This window comes from Phoenix dactylifera, chromosome 11, assembly GCF_051530095.1.
Source record: "Phoenix dactylifera cultivar Ajwa chromosome 11, Ajwa_hap1_PhDact_Kaust_v1.1, whole genome shotgun sequence".
Classification (NCBI taxonomy): domain Eukaryota; kingdom Viridiplantae; phylum Streptophyta; class Magnoliopsida; order Arecales; family Arecaceae; genus Phoenix; species Phoenix dactylifera.
This window is the reverse complement of record NC_143200.1, coordinates 26,405,963-26,420,601: the sequence shown is the minus strand read 5'-3', so window position 1 is coordinate 26,420,601 and position 14,639 is coordinate 26,405,963. Positions and strand designations below refer to the sequence as shown.

The following is a 14,639-nucleotide window of genomic DNA, read 5'->3' as shown; positions in this document are numbered from 1 at the left end:
TTTCTAGCTCATGATGTTTTACCTATTAGTGAATTTCAAAACCATACACAGCCAAAATAAAGAAGGAAAATAAATGTCAATCACTTGCATATACTTTCCAAATACCAATTCAAATACACTTGTGCTCAAGGATTCAGCTATTAAATACTCATGTAAGGATTTTAAGCTTAACCTTCCACTACAAGTTGTTTATTATCTTTAGAAGCATCGTTAATTAGTCATCATCAATCGAGAAACCATTAGCCAATCATTTATTATTTTACTTTTTTTTTAAAAAAAAACTATTCCTAGCGCTGATATTAAAAAGTCATTAAACAAAATTTAAACTCAAAGCTAGAAATTTAGCATGTATTACGGACCAAAAAGGAATCGTAAGGATAAGGATAAGATATAATTTTTTTTACCTCTTTTATTTTTTTTATAAAAGTTACTGTCTCAATATCAGACTCTATATCTATGCCACATTAGTACAGTATTAATACGGTACAATATAAATTTTTTTTACTTACCGAGTGTCAGTACACTATCCGTATTAAATATCGGTATCAAACTAGTATGGTACGGTATGTTCCATAATGTCCGGTTCGGACCGGCATAATATACTGTACTTTCATATTCTCAATGTGGAAGCATATGGTTGTATTTAATTTTAAAATTTATTATTTTTTATAAAAATATTCAATTATTTAGAAAAATAAAACAAAAAATAATTTTATTATATAAAAAAATGAAAACAAATCAAAAGTGCAAAATGAGGAAGATGTCATGAAGAGGAACAGTCTCAATCGGTTTGCACCCAAAAACGACTCGAACAAACCGCGTCCGGTCACCAAAAAAAAAAAAAACCCGGTGTCCAGCTGGCTCCCTCTCCCAGTCCAAGAGATTATGACCACCACATGTTTTCCGGGCCCACCTCCAGCTGTGGCGATCCGACAGCCCACAGAGAGAAAAAGAGAGATGTATCGCCGCAACTTGCAAAGCCCCGCCAATCACCGCCCCCCTTCGACGCCATTATCGCATCCCGTGACCCCCGGTTATCGTCACCTGCCCTCTTATGTTTCCTCCAGGGCTCCAATAAAAAAGTCACCCAGAATCTAGAAGGCAACGAATAAGCCAACACGGGTTCCGGTGTTGCAAGAACCCAGCTGGAGTCCAACCCCACCACCTTCCCCTGACCCCCTTTTCGCACTCGTCCTCTCTTTTTCATCTCAGCTCTCAAATCTCAGCTCAAATCTCCTCTTCTTGCCTCTCTTCTTCGGAACCGAGCTTAAAGATCGCTTCTTTTGGGCTGTGGTTCGGTAAAGGTGGGATCTTGGCGCTTGGATTGGTGTGACAATGTGGGGAAGTGGATTCGGGGGGTTGCTCTTCTCCTCCTCCTCCTGCCTTGCTGCTTTCCTCCTCCTACTGCTTTCGCTGGATCATCCGGGTCCGGTCACCGCTCAGACCCCCAAGAGCCCTTGGCAAACCTTGACTGGTACTAGTCGCTGTCCCCCACTATTTTTCTTTTCTTTCATGTTGTTCTCTGATTTTTTTTTCTTCTGATTTTGTTCTTGGATGGGTCGTTTAGTTTGATTTAGATAAGTGGGTGCAGAGAGAAAGAGAGAGTTGTTTTTTCTTTACGAACTCTTTTCTTTTAATTTGCTTAGGTTGCTATTCTTGTTGATGGGTTGCCACTTACTAGAAGTCAAGGCGTTTATCTATGTCTCTGATGTGGCTTTTTAAAGAAAACAGTTGAGCAAGAATTCAAGAAATGAGTTATAGGGTTTATGAGCAAAGGTGTGGAGTGGGCCTGTGCAAAGTGGAATTTTTTGGGGCATGCATCCCCTACGAGAGATTTGTTTTAGTAGAGTCAGTCGGAGGTTTCAGCTATATTTGAGGGCAATGCTGGTTTCAAAGAGTTGATCTCATTTGGATTCTATATATAGTTAGCATGAGTTTATCTCATCATACTGATTGCGTTAATTTGCTTGTAGTTACCATTTTCTTGTGTTTTTTTTCTCATTATTTTGGCCGTGAACGCATCAAATAATGTTATAGGATGTTGATGATCGGTCAAAATATTAACGTTTACCAGTTCCATCTTTTCCAATTATAGGTCATCAGGGGGATGACATATTATGTAGATATCCCTGATCAACAGGCTGTTTTGTATATATGTTGAGGAGCTAAGAGATTCTTAAAAGATTTAAATGATTTAATAATTTTTTGAGAAAATTAATGGTTTAATCTTGAATGATGCTCAACTCAAGGAACCTTCCCGGTTACTGACCTTCCTTGTTGAAAACTCTCATTCACTGGATTGGTATCTTGGAGTTGGGATTCCAAGGTGGTATTCTCTGTTAGCTCGTTATACAGGTTTTTAGATAATGGCAGCCTGCTGTGTCCCGTACCAAAGAGTCTATGGAATGGTGTTGCCCAATTAAAAATTGAAGTTTTCTTCTGGCTCTTGGTGAAGACAGACTCCTAACGGGGGATAATTTTGCACCGAAGGGGATGGTTGGTGCTTATCAGTCTGCTATGCAAGAACTAGGGTGAGGATGGTCAACCATTTGTTCCGAGCTTGCCCACCAGTTTGAGCTCTTTTTGGAAAATACTCGAGCATCGATAAAGGTTTCCTGAGTACAGTTCACTAACTTTGGCATCGGGTTGGGAGAGAAGAGGGGGGGGGGGGGGGGGTGAGGATGGTGAGAGAATGGGCAGGATGTGCTCCAGGGAAGTAAGATGCCTGTTTTGCTGGTTGGACCGGTCTGCACTTAGCAGGGTTGGGGGGAGGGGATAGGGGGTTGGGAATGTTGTGTTGTAATGGCAATTTAGGTCCTTCGGCTTTTTTCTGTGTGGGCTGTTAGCTTGCCTCTTGTACTTCTTTCACCGTATCCTCCTCTCTCATCTTGTACATCTTCTCTTTCCTTCATTTGTACATTTGCATTTCATTCCCTTGATGAGATGAGAGGTGGCACTCCCACCATTTTCAATTGTTTAGTAATTAAAGATAACTTTTATTAAATCAATGGTCAAATTTGAATAAAGGTAGTTTAGCAATTCTGTTGCTTCGGGTGTGGTACAATGCTTCTCTCAAGACAAATTTTGAGATTAAATGGATTAATTTGCTAGTCTTGTATGATTTTATTATTATTTTTATAACTTTCAAGAATTACTGAGGTAGACTGATCGAAAGAAAACAATATTGGAAAAACCGTTATGACCTTTTTTATCCATCTGTCAGATGGAGTGCGGATAAAATTTTCCTATCCAATCAGCGACCAGGTTTATCTCTTCCCTAAATAAGTTCTGTTCTTCTAATCAAATGGCGTTATTTAAATTGGCTTTGACCTCAGGCTTTAGTGAATTCACCTAACTGTATTGAATTTTTAAGAAATTGAAATTAATCACCTTGTTAGGGGTTGAACTGTAATCTCTTCTTTGTTTTATGGAAATCTAACAAATTCACTTTCCATAATGCAGGTAATGCCCCAGTAGTAATAGCAAAAGGTGGTTTTTCGGGGATATTTCCTGACTCAAGTGATGCTGCTTACAAACTTACTTATATTGCTGGTTCATCTGATACAATCTCATGGTGCGATGTGCGGTTGACAAAAGATGGTGTTGGCATCTGTCTACCAGAACTTACAATTAATAATGGTACGAATATTCAGGTGGTTTATTCACAGGGGGAAAAGAATTACCTTGTCAATGGAGTTCCTACATCAGGGTGGTTTTCTGTGGACTACAGTATTAAAGACTTATCACAAGTTTCATGTAAGTTAAAACTGCTGAAAAGTTATTCATTTGCTCCTCTTCCATGTAAAAGTTGGAAAAAGAAAGGGAAGTTCATGTATTATGATGGATACTAATAATTGCATTTTTTTAAAGATTGTAACCCCACCCGAAGAACCAAAAGAAAAAGAAGAAAAAGAAAATAAAATCTATTTGTAGTTTTTTTTCCTGTTTATGCACTTATAGGAATGCCAATCACTAAGTTAGTTGGCGGAAACTTCTCAGATTTATAGATGTGTGCAACTTATCAATTTACTGTAGACATGGTGGTTTGACGATGCTTTCTGTTAGTGCACAATGCCTTACCCTGGATGTTAACTTGTGCAAATCACTAAGTTAGTTGGAAATAACATATTTTATGCCTGTCTACCTTTTATTTTTACTATTAATGGTATGTAGCTGTGCTAACTATGCTGCACTAGAATAATAGTTTCGTATTGGAATGTTCAAAAATCAGGACACAAGGCATTTTAGGCTAAAGTAAGGTATTTTTCATATGATATTCTTTTCCACTTAACACCTTAGACTAATGTAAGGTATTCCCTAAGGGTAGGCATGAAACTCTGAACTGGCAATCTGTACAGTGGTTTGCACTGTTGCATCATGCCTGTAAGTTGTGAGCATGTTTTGTCCATTTTTGTGTTGCAATACAACAGTATGCCATCGGGGATGGGCACATATAGAGGCAATTGCCATGTACAGCAGATGCAAAACCTTTAGTTATAGCAAGACAACAGTATGCCATCGGGGATGTACAGCAGATGCAAAACCTTTAGTTATAGCAATCTGTACAGTGGTTTGCACTGTTGCATCATGCCTGTAAGTTGTGAGCATGTTTTGTCCATTTTTGTGTTGCAATACAACAGTATGCCATCGGGGATGGGCACATATAGAGGCAATTGCCATGTACAGCAGATGCAAAACCTTTAGTTATAGCAAGACACAACCCACTTCTAACTGGGCTGGCTTACATCCTACAATGGGTTGGTGGTGATGGATTTGTATATTTAAGAGAAATTTGTGCATAGACTAATGGGAAGAAGTTTAGATCTGCAATTCTGGTAAAATTTGATTTATCTTGGTTTTGATGTTTGTCTTGTAGCATCATTTCATTTTTATTTCCTGTTTGTCATATAATAGAAATTTGGAAGTTTGAGTTTATTTGCTATTGCTTATGTTATGTTTGTCTTGCTATATGCGGTTTAGCAAACTGAGGAGCTAAATCTTTTGCATGTTAACAAAATTATCTGTCTGCACTTTTAAACTTGTTTGACTAATATTCTGACAGTTTTCACAACCTGAGCAGTAATTCAAGGTGTTTTTTCTCGAACGGATAAATTTGACGCTAGCTTGTTTCCTATCCTTGCTGTTGAAGATGTGCAGAAACAAGTTAGGCCACCAGCCCTTTGGTTGAATATACAGGTCTGTTGTCGGTAATGTTGCTTGCATTGTGTGCTCTAGCACTCTTTCTTGTTCTGATAACTTAAGTTTCTTACTAATTAAAAATTTATTTGTTGCCTCTCATATTGCAGCATGATATGTTCTACAGGCAGCATAATTTGAGTATGAGAAGCTATCTTCTTTCTCTATCAAAGCGTGTTATTCTGAGCTATGTCTCATCGCCAGAAGTGATTTTTCTTAGCAGCATAGCCGGAACATTCAAAAGAACCAAAACAAAGTTCATTTTCCGCTTCCTTGATGAAGCCACCATTGAACCCTCTACAAACCAGACATATGGTGCACTATTAAAAAATCTCACCTTTATCAAGACATTTGCCTCGGGAATTCTCGTTCCAAAGCAATATATTTGGCCTGTAACGTCTGATCTCTATTTACAGCCTTACACCTCTGTTGTCCTTGATGCCCATAAAGAAGGACTGGAAGTATATGCTTCGGGCTTTGCAAATGATGCACAATTTAGCTATAATTACAGCTATGATCCATTAGCTGAATATCTTTCTTTCATTGACAATGGGATCTTCTCTGTTGATGGTGTTCTGACGGACTTCCCTATAACTGCATCAGAGGCCATAGGTGATGTAATTTGTTTCATGCACATGTTTGATAGTGCTGCTCAAACCAATATCCTTTTATTGAAATGGTTCTATGGAAACTTAGATTCCCGACCCTCTAAAATGCTTTTTTCATAGTAAGATAATAAAGATAATTCCATGATGATCAAACCATGCTTTTAGTGGCCAATGCTATCTTTAGTACCTTCCACAAATCACTTGATTTTTGATGTATTGTTGCTCGGTGATTGCTAGAACTAGTGTTACTTGGATGTTTCTCAAATATACCAAGTGCTATCTCAATTATGATGGCTTTTTTGTTTTAACATAATATGGAGATAGTTTTATACAAGGATATGTAATTTATTTGAAATTGTTATGGTGTCTTAACTTATTTTTTGTGCTATTTTCTGAACATGGTTACCAAGATGTCCCTTCTAAAGCCAGAACATGTATTTGATCTGTTTTGTCCTGTTATAAACTTCATTTCTCAAATAAGAAAATTCATATTAATTTCATAAAAAAAGAGCATGACATTAAACCAATATAGATTTTCATGTGAAATGTGTTTCTGACTTTTGACCACTGATTTCCTTTTGATCGAAAACTGTGACAGCTTTTCGTACTTTTTACTACCACACAAAAAGTTATACTTCATGCGAAGCTTGAAAATATAGATGCTCGTAATTTTTTTATTGGCGAGGAGAAAAGGAATTTTTTATGAACAGTAGGATCAAGGCCCCATGCGATCCTTATACACAACCAATCAACACTAGAACTCTAGCAAGAGGAGTAGAAAAATTTGACTAGCAACGCAAGCAGCAGGAGATTAAGCAAACTCACCCAGACTAATATGTAACAGGGCAGTATTATAGTTCATTTCTAATGCACATAAAATATTCTATACTGGAAATTGGTTAAATTCAGAAATCATAATTGACGCTATCGGCTTATGATGTTAGAGACTTGTTATGTATAGTTGAAGTTGTTTGAGCCACTCATTTAGAGGCAAACTGAAGTAAGACAGACTATAAGTAGGGTGAATTTTTGAAACTTTTGTTTTTGTCTGTTCCAAACTTGCTTTCTTTTACTTCCTCATCTTCTTATCTGGCTTTTGTGATGTTCAGTCATAAATTTTTGGAATTTATATAGTTTTGATTGATTATACTTTATAATTGATGATAAGATCTCTACAATATGTGCTTTAATTATAGTAGATCTCATTTCTAATGTTGATGCACTTCATTATTCTTGCAGGTTGCTTTTCTCAGACAAAAGCAAACAGCTCTGAACATGGTAGGTGAACTTTTATCTATTTCCTTAACATCTAGTTTTGAGGACTTTCTGTCACTGTATGCTTCAACATTGCCATACTCTGCCTATATTCTTACACTTAATATGTGCTTCAGGAAAACCTGTAGTTTTCTCACACAATGGAGCTAGTGGAATGTATGCTGATTGTACCGATCTGGCTTATCAACAAGCTGTTAAAGATGGTGCAGATTTTATCGATTGTCCTGTTCAAGTGACACAAGATGGCACGCTTATATGCATGAGCTCTATAAACCTCATTGATGTTACTACAGTCACAACATCGCCTTTCAGTTCTCTTTCTTCTGTTATCCCAGAAATTCAGGATGGTCCTGGGATTTTTACCCTTAACTTAACATGGGAAGATATTTCAAAGAACTTGAAACGTAAGTTGATGCTTTCCTTTTGGCTTGCTGATTATATGCTTAAACTCTTCGCAGTTCGTGAGGGAAAAGAGTGGTGACATAGCTAGAATAGAAATATATGAAGAAGAATACTTCACTGTTGTTGGATTATCTCATAAACTTGCAAGCTTATTTAGTGCTGCATTGTTAAGTTTCACTAGGAAAATGCTTATAACCTCGTCTATTATGTTTGCTTCTGTCTTTTCTAGGAAAATTCACAAGTTCACTCTTAATAGCTTGTCAACAGTAAAGAGGCTCTTTGTAGATTATTTTTGTTTGCCTAATTTATGTCAACAATATCACAACTTGGAAGGGTAATAGGCTTCGCATATATCTAATCAAGAAGAGAACAATATACTTTTATTCTATTATATTATATAAGCAAACTCCCCAAGATGTCCTTCTATCCAAAGTGGGCATTCAACATTATCTCAGATGAGAAGGGAAGCAGGGATGCTCAAACAAGAGAGTCTAAGGAAAGAAAGAAATTACAAGGAAAAAAAAAAGAAATGTATTTCAGACTTCAACTACATGTCCGACAGTCATGACATGTGAGTTTCTTGAATGTCGTATTAAATAGATACACTCTGCACCCCGCGGGTGCACTCTAATAAATGGCGAACAAATAATATATAAACTAAAAATGGTGAGGATATCAAATCTATTTCAATTTATGGGACCATCGCCATCCATCAAATGCTCTTTTTTGAATAAACAACGGGCATTTCACATGCATGAACATCTATATCAATACTTACACCACTGGTTTTGAAAATAATAGAACATATAATGCAAATCAGGGGCATGAGGTTTGTCACTATAATCGAACTAGTTTGTTGTGACTAACAAGAACATTGCTGTGATTTTTGCATATATGAACCAAAACAATACAACCAAGATTATGAAGGCACATATTTTTTAACTTGCTTCACCTACTGTGTGACAATGTTGATGTGCTAGAATAGTCCAAGAGCGATTTCCACCAATTATATGTAAAAGAAGAGGACCATAATACATAAGTCTCTAGACTGCCAATACAAATCCTAGTTGTGTCTTTTCCAACATGAGGTGCCAAAGGCAGATCCGGATCTGCCCTTGAACCCTTGAATTCGATGACAAATAAGGCATAATAACTTGTATATTAGCAAGCAGAAAGAAATGACAAAGAATTACTTCTGTCCCGCCCTTGGAAATCTCCCGGTGTTCCAACCTAAAACCTCCTCCATTTGGAAGGGGTTGGGGATGCAAACGACTGAGCTTCCAAATCTCAATGTGGAAGAAGTCTTGCTAGAGGCTTGATGGAGTACTATTTCCTGATGTGTTCTGCTGCTAGTCATTCACTCTTCAACTAGACAAAAGAATTCAGAAGAATCAAAACTCGATCTTGACGAGATGGAACCAGTTCTTCACGTTCTAGAAAGCATTATCTTTTTCGACTTATCATCCACTAAGTCTTTATGTTTCAAGTCTGGTTTTGTGGTTCCCTTCATCTCATATTTGGAAATTGTAAAATTTTTGTTTCTATAAAGACTGTCCTTAGATATGACATAAGTAATTCTTTCCCTTTTTTTAAAGAATTTTTCAATAATAGCTGTTCTCTCTGTCTATTGCAGCCACCATATCAAGCCCAGAAATAAAGTACCAATTGCACCGGAACCCTCGATATAAAAATGCAGGAAAATTTATGAGGTTATCTGATTTTCTGGATTTTGCGAAGGACAAGGCTCTATCTGGAGTTTTGATCAGCATAGAGGTAATATTATCTGCATGATATTTCATGTTCAATATTAATGAAATACACCTGAACACTACTGGTTATTGCCAGCTGCATCCAAGTTTCTTTTTATTTAAGGGTCAGAAAAGCTGATCTGGCCTAAAAACTTTGACCTGTTTTTGATTGGGCTGGGTTTGTGCCAGGGTTTTTTGGTTTGACTGCATGTTAAACGGGCTGGGCATGGGTCAGGGCTTTGACTTGATTCAAGTTAGAAGGGTCAGGACAGCAGGGTTTAGGTTCAATCATGACCCTGAGATAAGGATTTTAAGAGTGGTGCATCTCCTTTTGATACTAGTTGTTTAGTTCACCTCGGATTCAAGTCAGCAAAAGTTGTAAGATTTGGGCCAGGCAGGCTAGGTTAGGTTGGTTTAGGCCTTTGGGATTTGGTTGTAAAGAATGGAGTAGGTTATGTGTTGGTGGTTGGCTCAGGGGGGGGGTCGACCTGAGTGGTTATGATTTAAAGGGTTTTGATGTAATGTCGGGCTAGGTCGGGTATTGGTCAAGATGTAATGTTATTATGTCAATTGACCCAACCAGAAAGTAACCATGATCGCCCTATTACCACCTTTAGAACTACTTTTTCATTTTACTGTCTTATTTTGTTTTATTTTATGTATTACTGTTATGACAATACTGTCAGCTGCATCAAGGTTCTGTGATATCCAATTTTTGTAGAAAACTGTAATTACTTGATGTGAACACCAAAATTTCAGAAGTTGAGAATAATTCATCATAGGCGTGACGAACTTATGAATCAAGATAACCCAAAGCTCCAAGCCCTCTGTCTCTGTCTGACCATTCACTTTTAAATACTCCCTTTTATAATTCCACATCCTTGGTTCAGGCCTTGGGAGAGAAACAATAGAAGGGAACCAGGAAAAGGGTAGTGCATTTTCTATTATTATAATTAGTTTAAGAAAATTCGGATGACCTCAAGTCCATCCATCTTAGTATCATGTTCATGGCACATGCCCAGGACATGTTGTTTTTTACTACAAATCCTGGTCCGTATGGAGGTATCCTTGCATAAATACACATACATACATTACATATGTGCATCTCTATACATCTTCACATGCATTTGTTTGTACTCATGTACATTTCCATGCACTGTGTTAAAATGTAGATGTGTTTTCATCGTGGTTCATCACAATATACCTAAGTCCCTTCTAAGCATAGGCCATGTTGCACTGGGGCTGGTTTTAGCTACTCATTTCAGATCTCTGCTATATGCTTATAAAGGCAGTCCCATAGGCCATTGTTGCACTAGGGCTGGTTTTAGCTATTCTGATTTCATCTCTCTGCTATACAAAGCAAGCATATACTTTGCACTGCCCCACTTTAGAACCTCACAAGTGGGTAGCATAAGGAACACAAAACATGTATGTGTAATTCTTTTGTTCGAGCCACCGTGAAACCAATCATTGGTGCAAATGGATTAACCATATACTCAATCTAAACCATTTCACAACCTAGCAATGGATCCCATTTCTCTTGGTCCTTAACAAATCAAGATCCTATCTTCTCTTTTGTGATCCACGAAGTGGCAGAATGCTTGCAATATGGTGCTTGTGTTCTGAAGCGTGCAGCTGTGAAGTAGGGCTTGAACCATTCTTTGTCTATGTAGGCCAAGAATCAGACTGGGTCAAGCATGCAGTCCAAGGTCAAATCCCAAGATTGATGCCTTTGGCATCTCATGGATGTGCATTGCTTGAATTCAGAATTTTACAGGAAAGGAAATCGAACTTTCCATAAGAACTAGGTATTTAACATGACTGTCAAGACTTGTATGAAGTATTAGCAATTTTGCATGTATACCTCCTGAAAAGTGCTTACTTGCTTATTTACCTCTCCTAAAGTAAAAGTACTCCTTGAAAGTCTGAAATTTACATGTACATCCATTCATAAATCTGAGCTGCACAAATATGATCCTTTAAAATGAAAAAAAAATCTGTATACATGTCCCAGTAATTAAATGACATCAAGGAAAAATTAACATTACCATATCATGTGGCCCTCTGAATGGCTTATATCAGTCAAAGAATGAAAGCTGCATATATATCATTAGCAAGAATTTCAAATATGGCCCTCAATTTTCTTTTTTCTAAATTGTATAATAAACAAGATGGTTAATGGCTATGCTGAGATTTCCTCTGACTTTAACTCAGCCAGAGTAAGCTTAGAATTTAAAGGTTATCACAACATGATGGTAACCGTGTTTATTAGCCTTCTTTTGCTTTCATAACATGGATAATAAAACTGACTAGAACATTTTTCATTTATATTAGTGAGGTCTGCATCCTCAAATTCAGGTCAGATTCCTTTTCTAGTGAAAATAGGTTACAGTTTTTTAAAAGTGACTAGCAAGAAAATCTCATCAAAACCAAAATTATCCTGGAACTAGATCTCGACTCTTACATGAGCATTGCCTTCTGTTGTGTCTCCTAATTCCTCCTGGATTGGCAGATATGTGTGATCAATCTTGCTTGAAAAGCAAAGTTTTAGTTTAACCAATCCGTTTCAAGACTTGAACATCATCGAAACCCCATTTTAAGGGGATGTGGTGAACCCCTTGAGGGTTGTGGTACCCATATATATCTCCAGAAGTTACCCAAATTTCGAAAAAAGAGCACTAAAATTGGATGCCCGACTAAGTTTATTGCCTCTGGAAGTTAGGCTGCAAGATTAAATCATTACCAGAATCAGATTTTTAGATAGGTAAAATTTACTAGGACATGACATATAATGAGTTCCATGGGCAAGCTAATAGAAAGCAATACCATCTTTAGTCATCATGCTCTCTCAAACAGTCACATAGGGCACCAGACAAAAATCCTAGTTTTGTGTTAAATTTCAGGATTTTAGAAAGCGAGGTGTATCAGGTCATGGCTTCTGAAGAATTCTATGAGGAACCTGATTATAGTAGACACCAACTTTGGTCGTGCACTTTTAGAGAGCCACGTAAAGCTTTCAACAAAAATCTTCTAGTCCCTGATTTCCTGGAAACTGAAATACCAAAGGCATGCTAATAGTGTTGTTAACATCTTCTAAATTCTGCAACTTTATCTCATCATACTGGCTGTTTACCAAGCATTGGAAATCTGTGTTTATGGAAAAATCTGGAGAATTTGATTGTTTGCTGTAATGATCTTCACTAGATGCATTTGAGCCTTATATATCATTGATGATCTTTGTTGCTTTTATTGCCACAGAATGCTGCATTTCTTGCAGAGAAACTAGGATATAGTGTCACAGATGGTGTTATCAAGGCATTAAAAGATTCAGCTTACAACAATCAAACTGTTCAGGAAGTTATGATTCAGTCCTCAAATAGCTCAGTTCTGGTCAAATTCAAGGAGCAAACGAAATATAAGCTTGTTTACATGGTTGATGAATCCATTAGAGCTGCTGCACCTTCCTCAGTAGCGGACATCAAGCAGTTTGCTCATTCAGTGGCTGTCAGCAAGCAATCCATATTTCCTGAAAGCCAGCAGTTTGTTATCGAGCAAACTGAACTTGTGAACAAGTTGAAGTCTGCTGGCCTGAATGTATATGTATATCTGTTGATGAATGAGTTTGTGTCTCAACCGTGGGACTTCTTCTCAGATCCAATAGTAGAGATCAATCAATATGTTCAGGGAGCTTATGTAGATGGCATCATCACCGATTTTCCAGGGACAGCTGCAGCATACAAAAGTAAGTATTGCTTGTTCACTATGTCTTCATTTTTTTTTTGTTTGAATTTGTGTTCTTATCTGCAATTGTAGGTATGGTTGTACTTATGGAACATAAGATGGATAAAAATATTTGTCTAGTCTTGCTACTAATCTAGGGGCTAAAAAGGCTTGCACCCATGTAGATCAGAAATTCTGTTGATAACTTAAAACCCTACTAGAGAATGCTGTTGATATGATCCCTTTCTCTATACTATCGGTCTCCTTAGATGGCATCAAATGTGCCTTGACTTTGTGATACGCAATTACATACAGTACGTAAATTTGTATGCAGATAGGTTTATATATGTATGTAGTCTTCTCCATATTTGGATAGCACCGATCTGTATTTATTTACGGTGCTCTCTGTGATGCTTCTCCTAGCAAAAACTATCACTGAATTCCAGTGCAGACATCATGAAGTTATTTGCATATGACTTACTAATTTTATTTAGAACATTATTCGATACAAGGGTTCTCAGTCCTCGCAACCCAACGAGCTCCCTGTTATGTGTTTATTGCCTAAAAAAATCAAATGGTTTCATACTATGATGGTACGAGTAACATGTAATCTGAAAGAGTGCAAATGCCTGATGATGGTTTTGCATCAACTGCGCCATATGGGCTTTCTGTTTTCATTTCATCTTGAACTAAGAGGTGCTTGGGTTTGTGCAGGAAATGCTTGTTCAAAATTGGGCGATAAAGCACCAAATTATATGCTTCCAGTTCAAGTCGGAGGCCTGCTGGGACTGATGACTCCTGAGGCACTGCCACCTGCACTCGCTCCCATGCCGGTCCTGGAAGCTTCTGATGTGGTGGAGCCACCTCTAATGCCTGCTTCAGGTAGGCCATCGGCCGGCGCTGGAGAGAATGCAGGGGCTCCTGCTTCACAGCCTTCGGGTGAGCCACCACGATCTATCGCTGCCTCGGTTGTCGTATCTTTGGCGATGCTATGTGGATTTTTTGTGCTTATTTAAGATGTAACGCACGGCCATTTTGAGCACAGCATCGAAGGACTTAGCCGTCGCAGAATCAAGCTACCCATCCTGTTATATAAGTTCTTGCCGGCAATTCTTTTTTCCTTTTGGTATTTTTTGATTACTTTCTGCTGGTTCTCCTTATGTTCTGTATCGCCCGAATATGAAGCAAAAGAATATATTCGTTTCACAAATTTAATGGTTTTGTGAATGGTTATATAGGTATTGTTTGGATATATGACGTATGAATGTTTTTCTAGGTCGAGCATATATGGCTTGCGTCGATGAAATAAGCGCACCGGGTTCTCTTATATACAAACTGCCTCCGATGAGGTTGATGCTTGGACGTTGGAGTTTCTGTAGTAAATACTAAACCTGATGGTGAAGATATTGCCAACATGAGAATAATATTTAAGGTTTGTTTGGATATTTTTATAGGGTTGGACCGATAATTTTATAGAAATTGGATGCGACAAAATCTAGCTCAGATTCTAGTGTTTGGGCTCCAGATAGAATTTTTTTATTTTTTTTTGCTGAATACGTTGCCATGTTTAAATAGACGGTCCAATTTAAAATTGTGGCATTGTTGTTCATGGATAATTAGGCTTGTCAAAGGACGAACATGATCCTACACTTTGACCAAAAAAAAAACATGATCCTACTCGGCCTGAACC

General features: G+C 37.7%; 1 protein-coding gene across 1 annotated transcript; it reads left to right on the top strand.

The window, feature by feature from the left end:
* The first annotated feature begins 1,085 nt into the window (after positions 1-1,085).
* Positions 1,086-14,159, top strand: LOC103702318 (glycerophosphodiester phosphodiesterase GDPDL3-like). Its single transcript, XM_008784686.6, has 9 exons — positions 1,086-1,474; positions 3,463-3,756; positions 5,081-5,196; positions 5,307-5,808; positions 7,044-7,082; positions 7,196-7,483; positions 9,115-9,254; positions 12,488-12,971; positions 13,664-14,159. The coding sequence occupies exons 1-9, from the start codon at positions 1,336-1,338 to the stop codon at positions 13,963-13,965; spliced, it is 2,304 nt and encodes a 767-aa protein (XP_008782908.2). The 5' UTR covers positions 1,086-1,335; the 3' UTR covers positions 13,966-14,159.
* The last annotated feature ends 480 nt before the right edge of the window (positions 14,160-14,639 follow it).

Bases quoted from the DNA above. Each gene is read 5' to 3' on its own strand.
- LOC103702318 (XM_008784686.6), top strand. From the start codon at position 1,336: ATGTGGGGAAGTGGATTCGGGGGGTTGCTCTTCTCCTCCTCCTCCTGC. The intron at 1,475-3,462 runs GTACTAGTCGCT...TCCATAATGCAG, and splicing joins CCCTTGGCAAACCTTGACTG to GTAATGCCCCAGTAGTAATA. The intron at 3,757-5,080 runs GTAAGTTAAAAC...CAACCTGAGCAG, and splicing joins AGACTTATCACAAGTTTCAT to TAATTCAAGGTGTTTTTTCT.